At 39.6% G+C, this 14,248-nt stretch overlaps 2 protein-coding genes across 2 annotated transcripts in view; one reads left to right on the plus strand and one right to left on the minus strand.

The window, feature by feature from the left end:
• LOC147752105 (scavenger receptor class B member 1-like) overlaps positions 1–14,248 on the minus strand; it is an 18,036-nt gene continuing 3,788 nt past the window's right edge. Inside the window, exons 2-6 of the mRNA XM_086972556.1 lie at positions 2,622–2,861; positions 2,102–2,337; positions 1,354–1,533; positions 1,162–1,208; positions 1–306 (exon numbers count right to left, since the gene is read on the minus strand). Of these exons, the coding sequence (XP_086828682.1) occupies positions 230–306; positions 1,162–1,208; positions 1,354–1,533; positions 2,102–2,337; positions 2,622–2,837 (756 nt within the window). The 5' untranslated portion in view covers positions 2,838–2,861 and the 3' untranslated portion in view covers positions 1–229. The remainder of the gene's footprint in view (positions 307–1,161; positions 1,209–1,353; positions 1,534–2,101; positions 2,338–2,621; positions 2,862–14,248) is intronic.
• LOC111270640 (uncharacterized) overlaps positions 12,769–14,248 on the plus strand; it is a 19,592-nt gene continuing 18,112 nt past the window's right edge. Inside the window, exon 1 of the mRNA XM_022850982.2 lies at positions 12,769–13,505. The gene's annotated coding sequence lies outside the window, so the exon portion shown is untranslated. The remainder of the gene's footprint in view (positions 13,506–14,248) is intronic.

Here is a 14,248-nt window from a genome sequence, read left to right on the forward strand (position 1 = left end):
TACTGAATACATCCTACCTAGACGCTATTGTGGTTTAGGCCAAACATGAGCACAAAATCAATGTTCATTGTCAGCAATGTGGCGTACCGTTTGCTTCAGCGCATTAAAAGCCAATGACGTACTCATCTATCCAAAGTCGTATTTCCTGTTGCGCTAAAAATAACATCGCCTGATGAAAACACAGAAGAAGTTACGCCTCGAACTGTTTCACTTCCGTTCAAATAAAGCGTCACGGACGGCAAAACATTGGATTGAAGATATCAACAGAGCTTAGCGAGCCATCAAAAGGCGGATACACTTCACCATCTGAAGCAGAAAGTTAAAAGCCAGAACACAGACATGCCGGGGGGTGAAATCTCGAATTTTTTATTTTCCAACTAGGAAGTTTCCTTTATCTTCCCATGAGCCGCAACATATGGGCGTCAAATATATCCCAAACCGCATGATTTTCGTAGTGATCCCTACTTATACGATCAAGAACTGCCCCTTCGAACCATGGGGCCGACATAGAGTAGGCAACGCATCTACACGGCGACCGACAACTAATTAAACAATTTAAACACTTGGACTAGAGCAAGTAAGGGCCGATCCGTGGCTCAAAAGCCAAGCGAACAATATTGAAAATACAATAGATAGTAACTAATCCAATAGACATATCATTCGATACAGGTATCGCTTGCCGCGTAGGAAATCGTTGAAACACCACAGATCAGAAGATCTTTCCTACCTAAAGCTATGGCCACGTTGGACACGGTTAATATTAATCGAGGCAGTAACTTAATAGTCTATAATAAATAAGGAGTAAAAGGCGAGCCTCAGATATATTCAATATGCCGTTTAGCAGTCGCTGCTATTCACAGAGTAAACTTTACCCCAAGCAAGCGCGCGATGAGGCTCAAAAGCCAATCAGGAAGTCCATATATTTCTTCAGCTCAGTCGCAGTTGAAACGGGCCAACATTGTTACAAGACCCGCAGTCTTAACGCCTCTTTCACATTCAATGCCAGACGCCGCTACACTATCGTACGTAATACTTGGCATGGCGTTATCTGTTTGAGCTATATCTGGTTTATAGGGATCAATTCTGGTTGTTTTTCTACCTATAGAATTGGGTAGAAGTTCCGCATGTTACAGGTGAACACTAGGTATGTATTCAACTTACTTGTGCCACTATACTGGTTACATGGCCGGTCATAATAAGAAATAGTACTGTAAAAGAAGATACATCTTATCAATATAAAGCTTTCTCGAACTTAAAAATAACCTATATGATTGGATAAATGTAATGTTTTCGAATCAGGAATGAGTTATTCGATCTTCAGCAATATTAGGTAAAATTTTGCCTGTTACGGACGTGCGGTTCGCGAGTGATGTGATCATACTGATCTTGCTGGCATGTCCGAAAGCCCTCGAGAATGCAGTATATGAGCCGTTGTTTGAGGCGTTTCCCCCCAGCAAAAATCCAACCTTTCCATTGATCATGGGCAGTTCTGGTTGAATGATTTTTCCTATCTTTGCCCAGAAATGGCAATAACTGAAAATTGAACAAGAATTAGGATTGTTTATTATGTGACCTTTATACTCTATTTGAAAAAGAGAATGTTTTCTGATTTGAATCTCAATGAGTTATACTTCGAATCTGTTCATCGATCTATCTTCATATGCAAAAAGACGTTCGAGGGGAAAACTTTTGATTATCGCTTGCTCTGATTGGAGCCTGCAGCTATCTGATAAGGCCGAGCTACTAAAAACCTAAGGTTTTTCGTACAGTGCCGAAACACCTCCCTGATTAGCTTGCAGAATTTCTTATTTCTACTTTATTAAGCAGTTATTATTAAAATATCTGGTAATACAACAGTGTCAAAATAGGTGTGTTCAAAGGACGTATCATTAAGCAACGCTGCGGTATATCAGAAAAACATGTTTTTGGAGATACTAGATGGAGGCGTATATGTTATTTGCTGTTTTGCAAATTAGTTTAATTCCAATTCTATAAAATACGCACGTAACTTTCTCACCTCGGCCTGCAGCGGATTCACTCGGAAACTAACGATAAATGTATGGGAGACATATTTCTTCTTGTAAACGTCACTTCAACTTACCCATCATAGAGGAGCTCTCGGACTTTATATTTGCACAAAATTGAGCGCCACTGTATGATTAGTTTCGCTAACAGCTGCAATTTTTTTGGCAACTCATCGATCATTTGAATGACACTCGCTACCACGATATCGACTGTGACAATCTCACTGTCGAGAGTGCCGTTTGACAATTCCGGTGCAAAGTAAAGCGTGTGACTCTCATCAAACAATAGTTGGTCTCCTCCCCAGCTCATGTCCTTTGCCCATATAGTGCCGCGGCGGCACAACCAAATGTAGAGGAAATACCGGCCGCGCAGCGACACGCACAGATAAAAGATTCGAAGAGTGTCTCGCATGGAGATCACAAAAACGCAGAAGTTGATTTTTATTAAAAAAAAAAAAAAAAAAAAAAGAATTTAATATAATCTTGTTAGGCACATACAATAATCGAAGCAAAATGGAAGAAAAAAAACACTTAATTTAGAGATGTCTTCCATGTTATCTAGAATGAGCGATCAAGATATTTTAAGGGGCTACATACCGGAACACGTACGGCCCACGTTCTTCGACAATAGGGCGGTCGCCTTTCAGGAACTGCTCGGCATTGGTAGTATTGAACATACAAACCTTCTGCATAAGAGGCATGGGCAGTTTTCTGAAAAGCTCGAGAGTATTTCCGCCAGACACGAGAAGTAGTGGCTATAATTCGGACCAACTGTGGCACAAAACGTTCGAGTACGAGGCATCCACAGGCCATAAGTAACAGCAGGGTGAAGACGACCTGAAGGTCAAACAAAAGAACCAGACAATTAAACTGTCGTGAAATAAAGAAGGCGCAATTATCTGATGACGCGTAATTATAGACCGCCAATGGATTATGAATTTTTTAAAAAAGCAAGCGACCGTATAGACGAAAATTATTAAGTCCTGCGATGTAATACTTCTGCCGCAATGACACAAGCAGTAAATACGTTAAAAAAAATCTTGTACCTTATTAAAAACAATTGTCATATTTGAAATCTGTTACACACACATATATATATATATATATATATAAATTTATTTATATATATATATATATATATATATATATATATAAATAAATAAATTTATATATAATTATGTTTTCTAAAATAGCACATCGGGTTTGCAATAGAAACACGAAAAGGGCATGTTTTGGAGAAATTGGTGCGGTGGCCTACGTATCATCCTAAGTGACTAGATTCCATAAGCTAGTATTGGATGAGCCTATTAAATACCTATTAAAATTCATAATAATAACTCAGGCCGGTAAGTGGATATTTGTAGTGTCTCTATATGTGAATAGAGTTTCAACTGAAACTATTCAACAGATGTTAAAGCATCAATCTGATTGTAATACACGAAAACTCATTGCTGTTAACGTTACATTGATGTAAACGTCTGTTCTCCGGGATAAACTTGATTGAAAGTTAATATGTGTATGTAATAAGTGACAGTTTATACTTTGAGTTGATTAAACTCTGTCTCGCAAAACTTATACCGCCTGGTAATTACAAACAGACAGTTGGAATCCAACCAACGACTTCGTAGTAAATGTCAATGCTTCAATGTTTTTGTGTGTTATTATCATCGTGATTACAAACGACACAAATATATCGATGTACACGCATACGGGCTCGTGTTAATCGAAACCAAAGAGAGATTAGCTGGCTTTTGCATTCGCTAACTTCATACCTGAACCTCTTTTTTGGATATTCCTAGATATTGATTCAACTATTGCCTTGAGGTAGTTCGACAAGTATAGAGGGTTAAATCACTTGATTTGCTAAAATAACTTTCACATATGGCACCAGCACGGCGGGGTCTGTATTATGTGGGCCGACTGCAAGGTTCAGCCCCGACGTCTGGGCTTCATTCTGCAAAGAAACCTAACCAACATTAAATTTTATTTAAATCGCAAGCATTGTAAAAACTGTCAGGTTCAACTGGACGCGGGTAACGGGTTTCTAATCTAAAACGTTGTTCTTCGAGCTGCATTGGTTATGGCAAAAATGACGACGTACCGTCATTGAAACGTGCAGAAGTGGGCTAAAAAGAACACAGAATCTATGCGACTTTATGATAAAGTTTACGTTACATTGATAGTTGTCCGTAGATCCATAAACAAGACGATACGCGTTTTTCTACTATCTTTCTTAGCTGTCTTTGTGTTCATTGACGTTAGTGTACCACGACTAAAACGATATTTTGTATAGGAAACAACTAAAAACAAGCGCATACGACACATTACCCTTTTGCGTAATAGCAATCACTGATGGAATCAGAATATAATAGATGATGTAGAACGCAGCTACAGGCAGGTAATTAAACTTACCCTAGTAGAACTTCGTTAATTGGATCGAACTGCTAACCTCAATTTCTTTTCTTTTCAATAAATAGAAAAGTGTATGACTAAATTAAGTAGGTCAGATTCGAACAGCTGATTTGTGAGAGTCAGCTGTTTCTCTTCGTTACTTCGATTGGCGTAAGCAGACTTCCTATTCCGGCTTTCAGTTTATCGAAGAACCATTTGCTCGCAATATGAGGACGTGATGTTGGCATGAGAACGTACACGCTACCTTCTTAAGAGGAACACAGTCGATCACGATAATAATTCGATTCGTTTTAGTCATATTGTAGATCCTTGGAGTTTCGACTCTGACATTTGACTTTACGTACTAATTTTCCGTATCGTAAAATACCTGTTTGCCGTTCGATGTAAAACGTTCTGTTCTTTTGTTCACTGAAGTTGCTCGTCTCTCCCGAGCCACCATTCGAGGTCTATCCTCATCAAAACCTGTGAGAAATCTATAAAACATCTCAAGTTTACTTTATTGCAGTCTTACCATATGTTCGTCATACTTTTATTGAGCGCACCACATATTTGAATTTCGCTGACGCCATTCACAGTTTCGTATATACAGTTCTAACGGTTGGAGGTTTTTCGCTCGTTTACCATTATTATGCACAAGGTAATATCGAAGCCGCTGGCGATTAGCGAACTGGATCTCGTTCCAACATAGTGTCGTGCAAAAGTTACGTTTTACGGTAACTGTACTGTACCCCTCTCTGCTAATTCTACGACCCACTCACCAACTCCATCCATTGTGTCCAATAATGTACTATACCCGTATAGGAAAAGATTTATAAAAGGTCATGGAGCTATCGTCGTGACAGCTCCCCCAAAGCGTTTATCCTTCACGGAAGCCCATCGAACAGCGGCTATAATAAAAGGATTGAGTTCACATTGTTTTATGATCATTGCTGCAACAACGATAATTATATTACTTGGAAGTATAGTAATTAGAGAACACTCAAATAGTCCGCTGTCGTTGTATTAATTCGTTTTACAAAAAAACGTTCGCCTTTTACGTTCCGTTAGGCTTAACATCTCGAACTGCCGTTAAGCATTGCCATTCATCAGAGCTTGTTTTCGACGTAGCACGTTCCATTACCAAACTAAGTGTTTGTATCTTTTTACTAAGTTTCAGTTAGATTGCTATGATAATAATCGGCTGGCTTCTTTTAACACGAAACACGGAGTGGCTATCTATGCCCTGTTTCCAAGCCCCCGTCTTCTTAGCTCATATCGTATCGTTAAATGCGCTGGACACACACGTTACCATTATACCATCCCGAGATCTACTCCTCGTTGCTGCTTATACTGTTATTGGTATGACCTCGACTATTGGCGTTCGTACCGCACAAGTCGAGAAAATCGGATCTGTTCTAGCTTGGACACTGATCTTGTCGGTGACAAAATATCTCAACAACGATCTCTTTTTCTTTCAACGAATCTTTTTCTATATGCATCGTCGTCATGACGATAACTGCTACAAGATCTAGTGTTATGGGAATGGTAAACCGAGGTTTGTACCCCACACCCTGTTCGTGTTGCAGTTTTGTGCAGACGACGACCGAGTATTCCGATCAGACATAGAGATAGGGTTCAGATTTATGCCGCTCGCGCGCACGACGCATACAGCCACAAGGAAATTTATAACACACACTCCTTCAAAACAGCTCACACAACGGTTGCTCGGAAGGCAGCGATTCCGTGCTACCGCTAGCCGCTTCGGCTGGTCAGGCAGCCCAAAAAGAAATCAAATCTACGTAAGATAACTAAAAGAGTTGCTGGGCGTCTAAGGTTCGACTCGCAGCGATAGCGAAGTAACGAACTGCTAATTCAAATGGTAAACAACAAAATAGCTGATTCAATCCCGGCAAATGCCTATTCAAAGATCTGCCCGACAGGTGGTTTCTTTTTTACCTAGCGCAGTGCATTACGTGCTACGGCTTATTTCGATTTTGTCCAAAAATGACTGGCAAGAAAACCAATTCAATACACTCGATCTATAACAAAGACACCGAAGACGCTCTTCAACACGCTTTTTAGGTATGTGTAGCCGTCAAAGAGTACACAGATAGTTCATGCATTTCCTTTTGCAACAGACAGATAGACACAATGCTTCAATCGAGTGAAAACAGGAAGCTCACGAGCCAGTAACTGAGCCAATCTCTTAGCATGAAGTTGTTATTAAAAACGTCCACTTCTGACTTTCAATAAATAATTCCGCAATTTTTATTACTTATTTGTTCCGAAGGGACGAGGAATGCTGATATATATACCGTCGGGTGTTCGAGTTTTATTCGTTATAGAACTTCCCTGTACACTTGCATTGCCGCCTCAAGAAAAAGTCCCATACGCCCCAATCCTTATATATTATACCGAAATTGACCACGATTAGAGACTCTCAGCAAAAAAGGAAAAAATTCACATTAATCAATTTATTAACATTGGATGGATTTTAGACGGACATGCTATTGCATAGGAGAATGTTTACGTCTACTGTATTTGGCGTATGATTGAAGCAATTCCATAGACACATTTGCCTCCGGGCTTTTGCACCACTACATATAAATAAATCTGAATGAATTTTTTAGGACGAACACCAGCGATATATAAATATGTAGCTTTTGTTAAATAAACAGCCTAATTTTTTTTTTTTTATTTTATCCCACGAAATTTAGGTCCCGGACTGTAATATATATGTATGTATATGTATATATATATAGAGGGTGCAACGTTTAAATCCAGACCTACTTTGTCCGTTGTAGTAAGTATGTGTACTAGTTAGTCCTCTAACAAACCATGCCCGTTACAACGAAAAACGTTTCCAGGCTAAAGTTTCCTATTGTCCGAAGTGGCACTCTTTATACGACTTTTGAGAAATTTGAAGAAGATATACATGAGGCACACCGTAATATTCTCAATAGGGTTTAGATTTGCAGGGCTCAAAAGTTTTCCAACAGCACTTTAAAAAACATTTTTGATATAAACACATTTCTATACAGGAATTAAGGGCCATTTTGGAGCCACGAATATCAATCAGCAACACGGGTCGTTGACATAAGAGTTTATTTATGCCTCCAGCTTTGTAGAAGTTTTAACCCTTGTGTTTTTGAAAGCTTTAAAGAGAATAGGCGTTTTAAAAAATTAAAGCATATTCGAGTGAAACTCGAAACAATTTACGCCTACCAATTTCGCTTGACATAGGGCTGCTGTTAGGAAAGAAAGAATTAAAAAAGAAATTTTGTTGTATATGGCTCGTGGAGAGTTTAGGGGTTGAAGTTAGCGTAAATTCTAGCCATTGACATTTTGATATTGTAATTATATAACTATGATAATGACCTATTGATGACACGAAATGTGATTTATAATAAATCTAATGCAATTCCGACAGCTTCACACTCAAAATACTCAACAAATAACAGTACCTGGGCGTACCTTTTCTCTGAAAGGTGGCCTGAAGGTGGTGGCATTCGTTTGCCAAATCGTAAGACAATTTACTCAAATACCCTATAGGAGACCCCTCACTAAGGAACAGGGGCACCGTGCTTCTTCTATTCAAGCGAGACCCATCATACCAGGCAAATTTCCATCGACTTTTCGAGGAATCTCAGGTTCCTTTCTACGAATCTTTTTCACATTGGTTATCTTTTATCTGAAGTTAACTTGAAGTTTGAGCATGTAAGTACCGCTACGTATCATCGAAAAACGACGGACTAAAGTTGGATAACTGATGTCTTTTACATGTGCTTTGTTTATTTCCGGCTTTTGGAATATTTTAGAGGGGTTCAAATGTTAAAAAAAATAGTTGAGGGTCGTTGCTGGTCACCTGATGCGGGGTAGCAAAAATAGAATGACACAAATTACTAGAAGATCATGTAACGCAACACATGTTAACAGATTTTAAACATAGATTTCGTAATCTTTTAGCCTGGTCGTTTTTTCATTTCAGTAATGTCATGTGCTCCACGAACTAAATTAATATAACTTTACAGTATGTGGCAGACACGGACTTCGGGACCTATTCCAAACAGGTGACAGATGCCCCGCCATTAACGGACTAACAGACCTGTACTAGAGCTTTGATGCGACCCATTTCTAGCATACCTATAGCTCATAAATAAATGCAAGGTCGTACCAATTATTGCGCCACCTTTCGGGGCCTTTTGGTTCTTCTTTGCGACATTTCTCGTTATAGAAATTTTGTCAAGAACCTGATATTTTATATGACAGAAAAGCGCGGAAGCTTTTAAATTAGCATCTGCATTTATAATAGATTAGCTGAAATTATATGAAATTAGCTGATAATCGATGGAAACGCGTATAGAACTGCACACAGTATTTCATATCGGGACTGAATTCCGGAATATAAGATTTTTTCTGAGTTTCAAGTCTGAAGTGAGCCCACTTATGCCTCTTTTCCCTCTCCTGAAGTAGTACTATCTTCGTACGGTTCAGATTTAGGATGATTTAAGGGAGTAGAAGTTAATGGTTAGTCACGGGTTGAAAATTTTTATGCATCTACCAACCGATAAAGCCTATTCTTGGACATCGGACAACACTCGCCCCAACTTGAAAGAATTAGCTGGTCCTAATGCTAATAAAAAGCACAGGTTCGTATCACTTTTATATTCGCCATTCTTTAAGATATTTCATAGGTTTTCAGTATCTGTTTTTGTCATTAAAGATACATTGTATTTGGCGCATAATCTAAATCGATTGGGTTAGCATAGATTTAACGAGCGGGTCATTTAGGAACTATAGATAAAAGTCAATATAAAAAATGAGGGAAAACCAGGTTATCGAGTGAAGATATACTATAAAATTCACACTTTTAGATAAACATTTCATTATGTCTGCCTTACACTGGCCTGATCTAATGCGCAGGTTTCGTTTCGAAATTCTTGGTGATCATATCTTGTATCAGTAACAGCTAACTCACTTCTTCGTTGGGAGCGAACGAATTTAACGTAGGACCACTAAACAGGTGCAGAGTGATGAACCATAACGATCGGTCACGTGTAATAATGCCAAGTCCGAGAAGATTTCCAGTCGGATTTTGGTCATAGCATATTCTACGTTGGGAATGTGATTTTCAGATATGTGATAGATCATAAAGGAAATTAAAATGAACGCCTCAATAAGAGAGAATTGAATATATTTAACCTTTCACAGTTTTTTATTTCCAGTTAAGTAAACCGTCATCCAACTGACCCAAGTCATCCCAGATGACCGTAGCCATTTCAATTAGTTGTTAGAAACTACTGGATTCGAAGCGATGAGGAGCTGACAAGGTGGAACTGTTTAGCCATAATGACAACGATTTTGAAGCTCTCATTTTCAAGTTTAGATTTGGATCGTTCAAAGTTTACCAGGTGAGGCAGTCGATGGATTAGAAGGAAAAGTTACTCAGCTATCAAGAACGGACTAGATTTTTCTTTGATCAAAAGAAGTCCTTAGGATCCCCACAGGACGCGATCACAACTCTCGATTATGTTGCCCAAGCTGCATCCGCCTCATTTTCACTAGGACTGCTAAAGAGTTGCTTTATGAAAGGTGAGCAAAGTGAAATGATCGAGTGTATCTATAAAAGAATCCTAAGGTGTGCCTGGTATAGGGCATACATAATTTTCAGGGTCTATTACACGCCACAAGCTTGATTGCTAAATAACTGATTGATAAGCGCTGAATTATTTTCTATAACCATTCCAGGTATACTTCAAACAATGGAATGACAGCTATAACCGATCTGAAGTGCTAATGGGGCTCAGTGAAGACGACGTGGAGACAGTATTAGATTATTCAGTGGAAAAAGGTACGTGTCCATGCGTTGAATAACATAATTAGATAGTCGCACGTATTGTGTGTTTAAATGCGTCAAATGGTTAGATCACAAGGCTGCACAAGGCATTTTGCACACACGCTTAACGCCATAGGATGGCGCGGGCGTAATAAAAATATGCGTTGCCGATGAACTTCAGTGAGCTTCACGTTCAAGCAAACGTATTTCCACCGTGTGAGCGCTCGAAATTCTATGATTCTGACGAAATACAGAGGAAATTTGTAGACACCTCATTAAACCAGAGATCGAAGGGCAGATATCAAGGTACAGGGTTTGCCATAAAAAAAAGCGCACCATTTTTCAGCGATAGGCAGCGTTCGTGAGTGAGAGGCAAAAATAACCCATTGCTACTTGGCCAAGAGCGGTCATTGCTGGCGCGCTGTAGTAGTGGATTGAGAATCTTGCGCGCGTTTAAGCCATAATCATCTTCGATGGACACGTAAGGGACAAACAAAGCGTGGCAAAAGGCGCCATCTATCTATCTATCACAGAGTTTTCAAAGCAATTTGACGAATTGCGCGATGTTTAGAGTAGTTCTCTAGCGAGCAAGGTGTGGCGGGAAATTGCGAATCAGCAAAGCGACTTCAGGAGTCAACCAGTTAGATCGTTTAAGGTTTACCGTACAAAAAGAAGAGCTATGTTGCTACGGTATTTATTCGGAATTTAATCTAATATATACATATAACAATGATTCGTAAAAGCAAAGAGACGTAATATTGTAGTTCTAGATGAATGTGGGCTTCTCATAGAAGAATCAGAGGCGGCTTTCTGAAGAACATATCCTTAGGCAAATGTTTAAACAGCTTACTCAGTCTTCATTTACGTAACAAACTGCGTGAAAATAAAATATCGCTAGCGGCACGGAACTCTGCTACATATGGATTTTTTTCAGATTAAACTTCGAATAAACAGCATTTGTTTCCTTTGTATGGCACACCGTAAATTTTCGTAAACGGCACAATAGTTGCGGTTCTGTATTCGTTTAGGACACATTATTGTGTCACGTCATATCTTATAACGTGTCCTGGCTTTAACATAGCTTCATTTACTGCACAATTAGCTAACTTTTTTTAGAAAACAGGTCTTGTCTGCGCATGCGGAATAAACGTTTTGTTCACGATGCCGTATTCAACGCATTTTATATACGATTTGTTCTTCTTTGTTATCAGATACTTGGATGCATCAATTATCCTTTGCTAATGAGCCCGTTGACTTTCCCGCCTACCCATCACCTGTTCAATGGAAATGACAACACTTTGTGAAGCCGTTGTGATTATAGTAGGTAAAGTGTGCTTGCCTAGAAACACATTGTGGCCTGGGTCCGAACTCGGGCGTAGATACACTGCGTTTCATCTGGAAATCGAGTGTCTCAAGTAACAGGCGTCTTTAGTAGCAGACGTAAAATACGAAAGATGTGAGCTGACCATGCGAAATTTGAAATCTACTACTTAGCCTATTAGCAGTCTAGAAATGGCCAAATAGCGACCAAGGAATGGACGCTAATGCCGCTACCGGTCCAACTACGTCTAACGATAAACTCAGGTCTGCGTAAGTTAGCCTATACCTTATAATCAACAGCGAGCTGAAACTCGGTGATTCGACTCCAGGTATCTCAACGGGTTTCCCGAACAGTGCAACAGGCTCGCGGCCACAGGTAAGAGTACAAACCCTGCTTTAGTTACACACAGCGTCAATAGAGGGCTCGTCGGCAGCCATCAGACGCACTATAATTCCAGATGGTAGCCATATTTATCTATAATTAATATGGTATCAGAGATATAACCTCTAACCGAATTTTTTGATGACAAAGTTATGCCATAGCGTTCCCTTCCGCTATTTGCGACGGTTGCAACCGAGCTTATAAGGCGTATGCAAACTTCCCCATAAAGGCATTATCAATTTCTAATTAATCTAAAATTATTTAGCCCGATCAATGAAAGTTGTTTTATATACATATAGCGGCCTCCAAAAGTGGCCAGGCCCATTGAACCGAGCAACTGAGAGGCCACTCAAGTAACGTCTTGCGGATGGAGAATACTCTCCTTCATTCGATATCAATCAGCTTCCGGATAACGTGATCATGTTTATTCCCTACGTGTGCATGCCGTGGATATTGCACTTTCGTAAAAGCCGTCAACTTCGTAGGCTGCAGGTCGTCCGTTATGGAGCGGAGAGAGACCTTCTCAGCACGTCAGGAAACGTGAGTCCGGATAGATAGGCGTGCGGTAGGTACCATCACATAGTCTTTTTTTTGCCTAGAAACCCTCATACTAAAAAAGTCTAGTGAAGAGGCAAATTTTTTACTCTTGCCTACTCCATTATATGCTGTAGTATACACATTCGTGGGAAAACTACGTAGCATGAAATGACTCTATCTGTAGCCAAGATATTTGTCCTAATTTGTTTTAATCAGGTCGGTTAAGCCTATGATTAACTTTTTCATGTGACTAACCAATGTATCCGTCTGTGTAGGTGACGAATGTTGACCAACGAAGTTGACCGGAACGTTCCAGCCATATTACTGCAGAAGCTTTGGAAATGGCCTTTTCCCGCTGAAAATCTTATGCTTTCCATACATTCTGCACGGCGATACCTCACTTGTTAAGCACGTGAAGGGCTTGTCGCCAAATAGGCTTAGGCATGATTTCAATCTCGACATCTACCCGGTTCGCGTTTCACTTAATCTAAAAATATTTTTTAGTTTTTATTGTTCTCTATTTCTCATCCAATATTATTACACTATTTTATCTAACCATATAACTAAGAAACGTCCGAATTACCTAATGAATTTCATATTAGTGGATATGCCTATCGTAAGTTTAATTGTGAAAGCCTGGCGGCCTACAATATGGCGCCCTATCCAGAACAATGTAACTCACTTACCTAGCTTTATCGTAGCGCTCAACGAAATATAATACATCATCGTAGATTTTATGCCCCGAATGGAGCGTTTACCTTCCAAAAAAAAACTAGTGTCTTTGTGTCTGTATTTTAGTACACTCACGTTTCCTTTTTTTAAGATTAAAATGCGTTCAAAATATTTTGTTTCGGCGAAGCCAGTTAAGTAGAAGGTAGTAGACGTAAGTGTGTGTACCGTCGCTAAAGCAGATTATAAAATGTTCCGGTATTTACTGTTTCGATGCGGCCCTACTGTGAAGCGTTCCATCAAATGGTTTGCATACAGCTCCGAACTAAGGCCAGCTTACGTGTCCGTAAGTCTAGTAAGCTATCATTTTAAGACTGCTTTATCATGGGGATTGTTGTGGACGCGCCCAGGTAACCCAAATGTATTGGACATATTACAAGTTAGGTACGCTTAAGTGGAATAGCTTTGTAGGAGGAGTAGCTTTATACAATTGAGTATTCAATTTCTAATATCCACCATCGCTTGTCCCTGGTTCGTTGATTTGGCACCTGGTGGCGCACGTGGCTTTAATCGAATAGGACGCCGCGATATTCAGTTTTCGTAATAAGCCTTAAGACGCACATCAATATATTCTATATATCTTTAAATAGTTTAGCTTTAAAACTTTCCAATTTATGGCTACTGTAGGCTATAATTCGTTTTAGTGGCTTTTCGAAGCGTGATTTGTTAATGTTCAGCTTTGCACGCAACGTATTTACAGTGTCTCAATAAGTCAAACCGTGATCGATTGGCTGCACGGTCCTTCAGCAAAGTCGAAGTCCCACTGATGTATATGCATAGGCTTGCATCAGCGATGTTCTTTCTCACAGTTATCTTATTTGCTGTGTGTTTATATTTACGGTTCACGCAAAAAGAAGTCGCCATAAGTGTAGTAGTTAGGAGGCAGGCTTCTGCACACTGGGAGCCTTGGAAGTGTCCGGAGTAAACAATGTACAGGCCTGGCAAAATTCGGCTACCTATTCGTTTGTCTCACTATTTTGTTATTGAATACTGCAAACGTGTTTATAAAACGTTTGTTCTGAGCTCGTT

Source organism: Varroa jacobsoni, unplaced genomic scaffold, assembly GCF_002532875.2.
Source record: "Varroa jacobsoni isolate VJ856 unplaced genomic scaffold, vjacob_1.0 contig00045, whole genome shotgun sequence".
Classification (NCBI taxonomy): domain Eukaryota; kingdom Metazoa; phylum Arthropoda; class Arachnida; order Mesostigmata; family Varroidae; genus Varroa; species Varroa jacobsoni.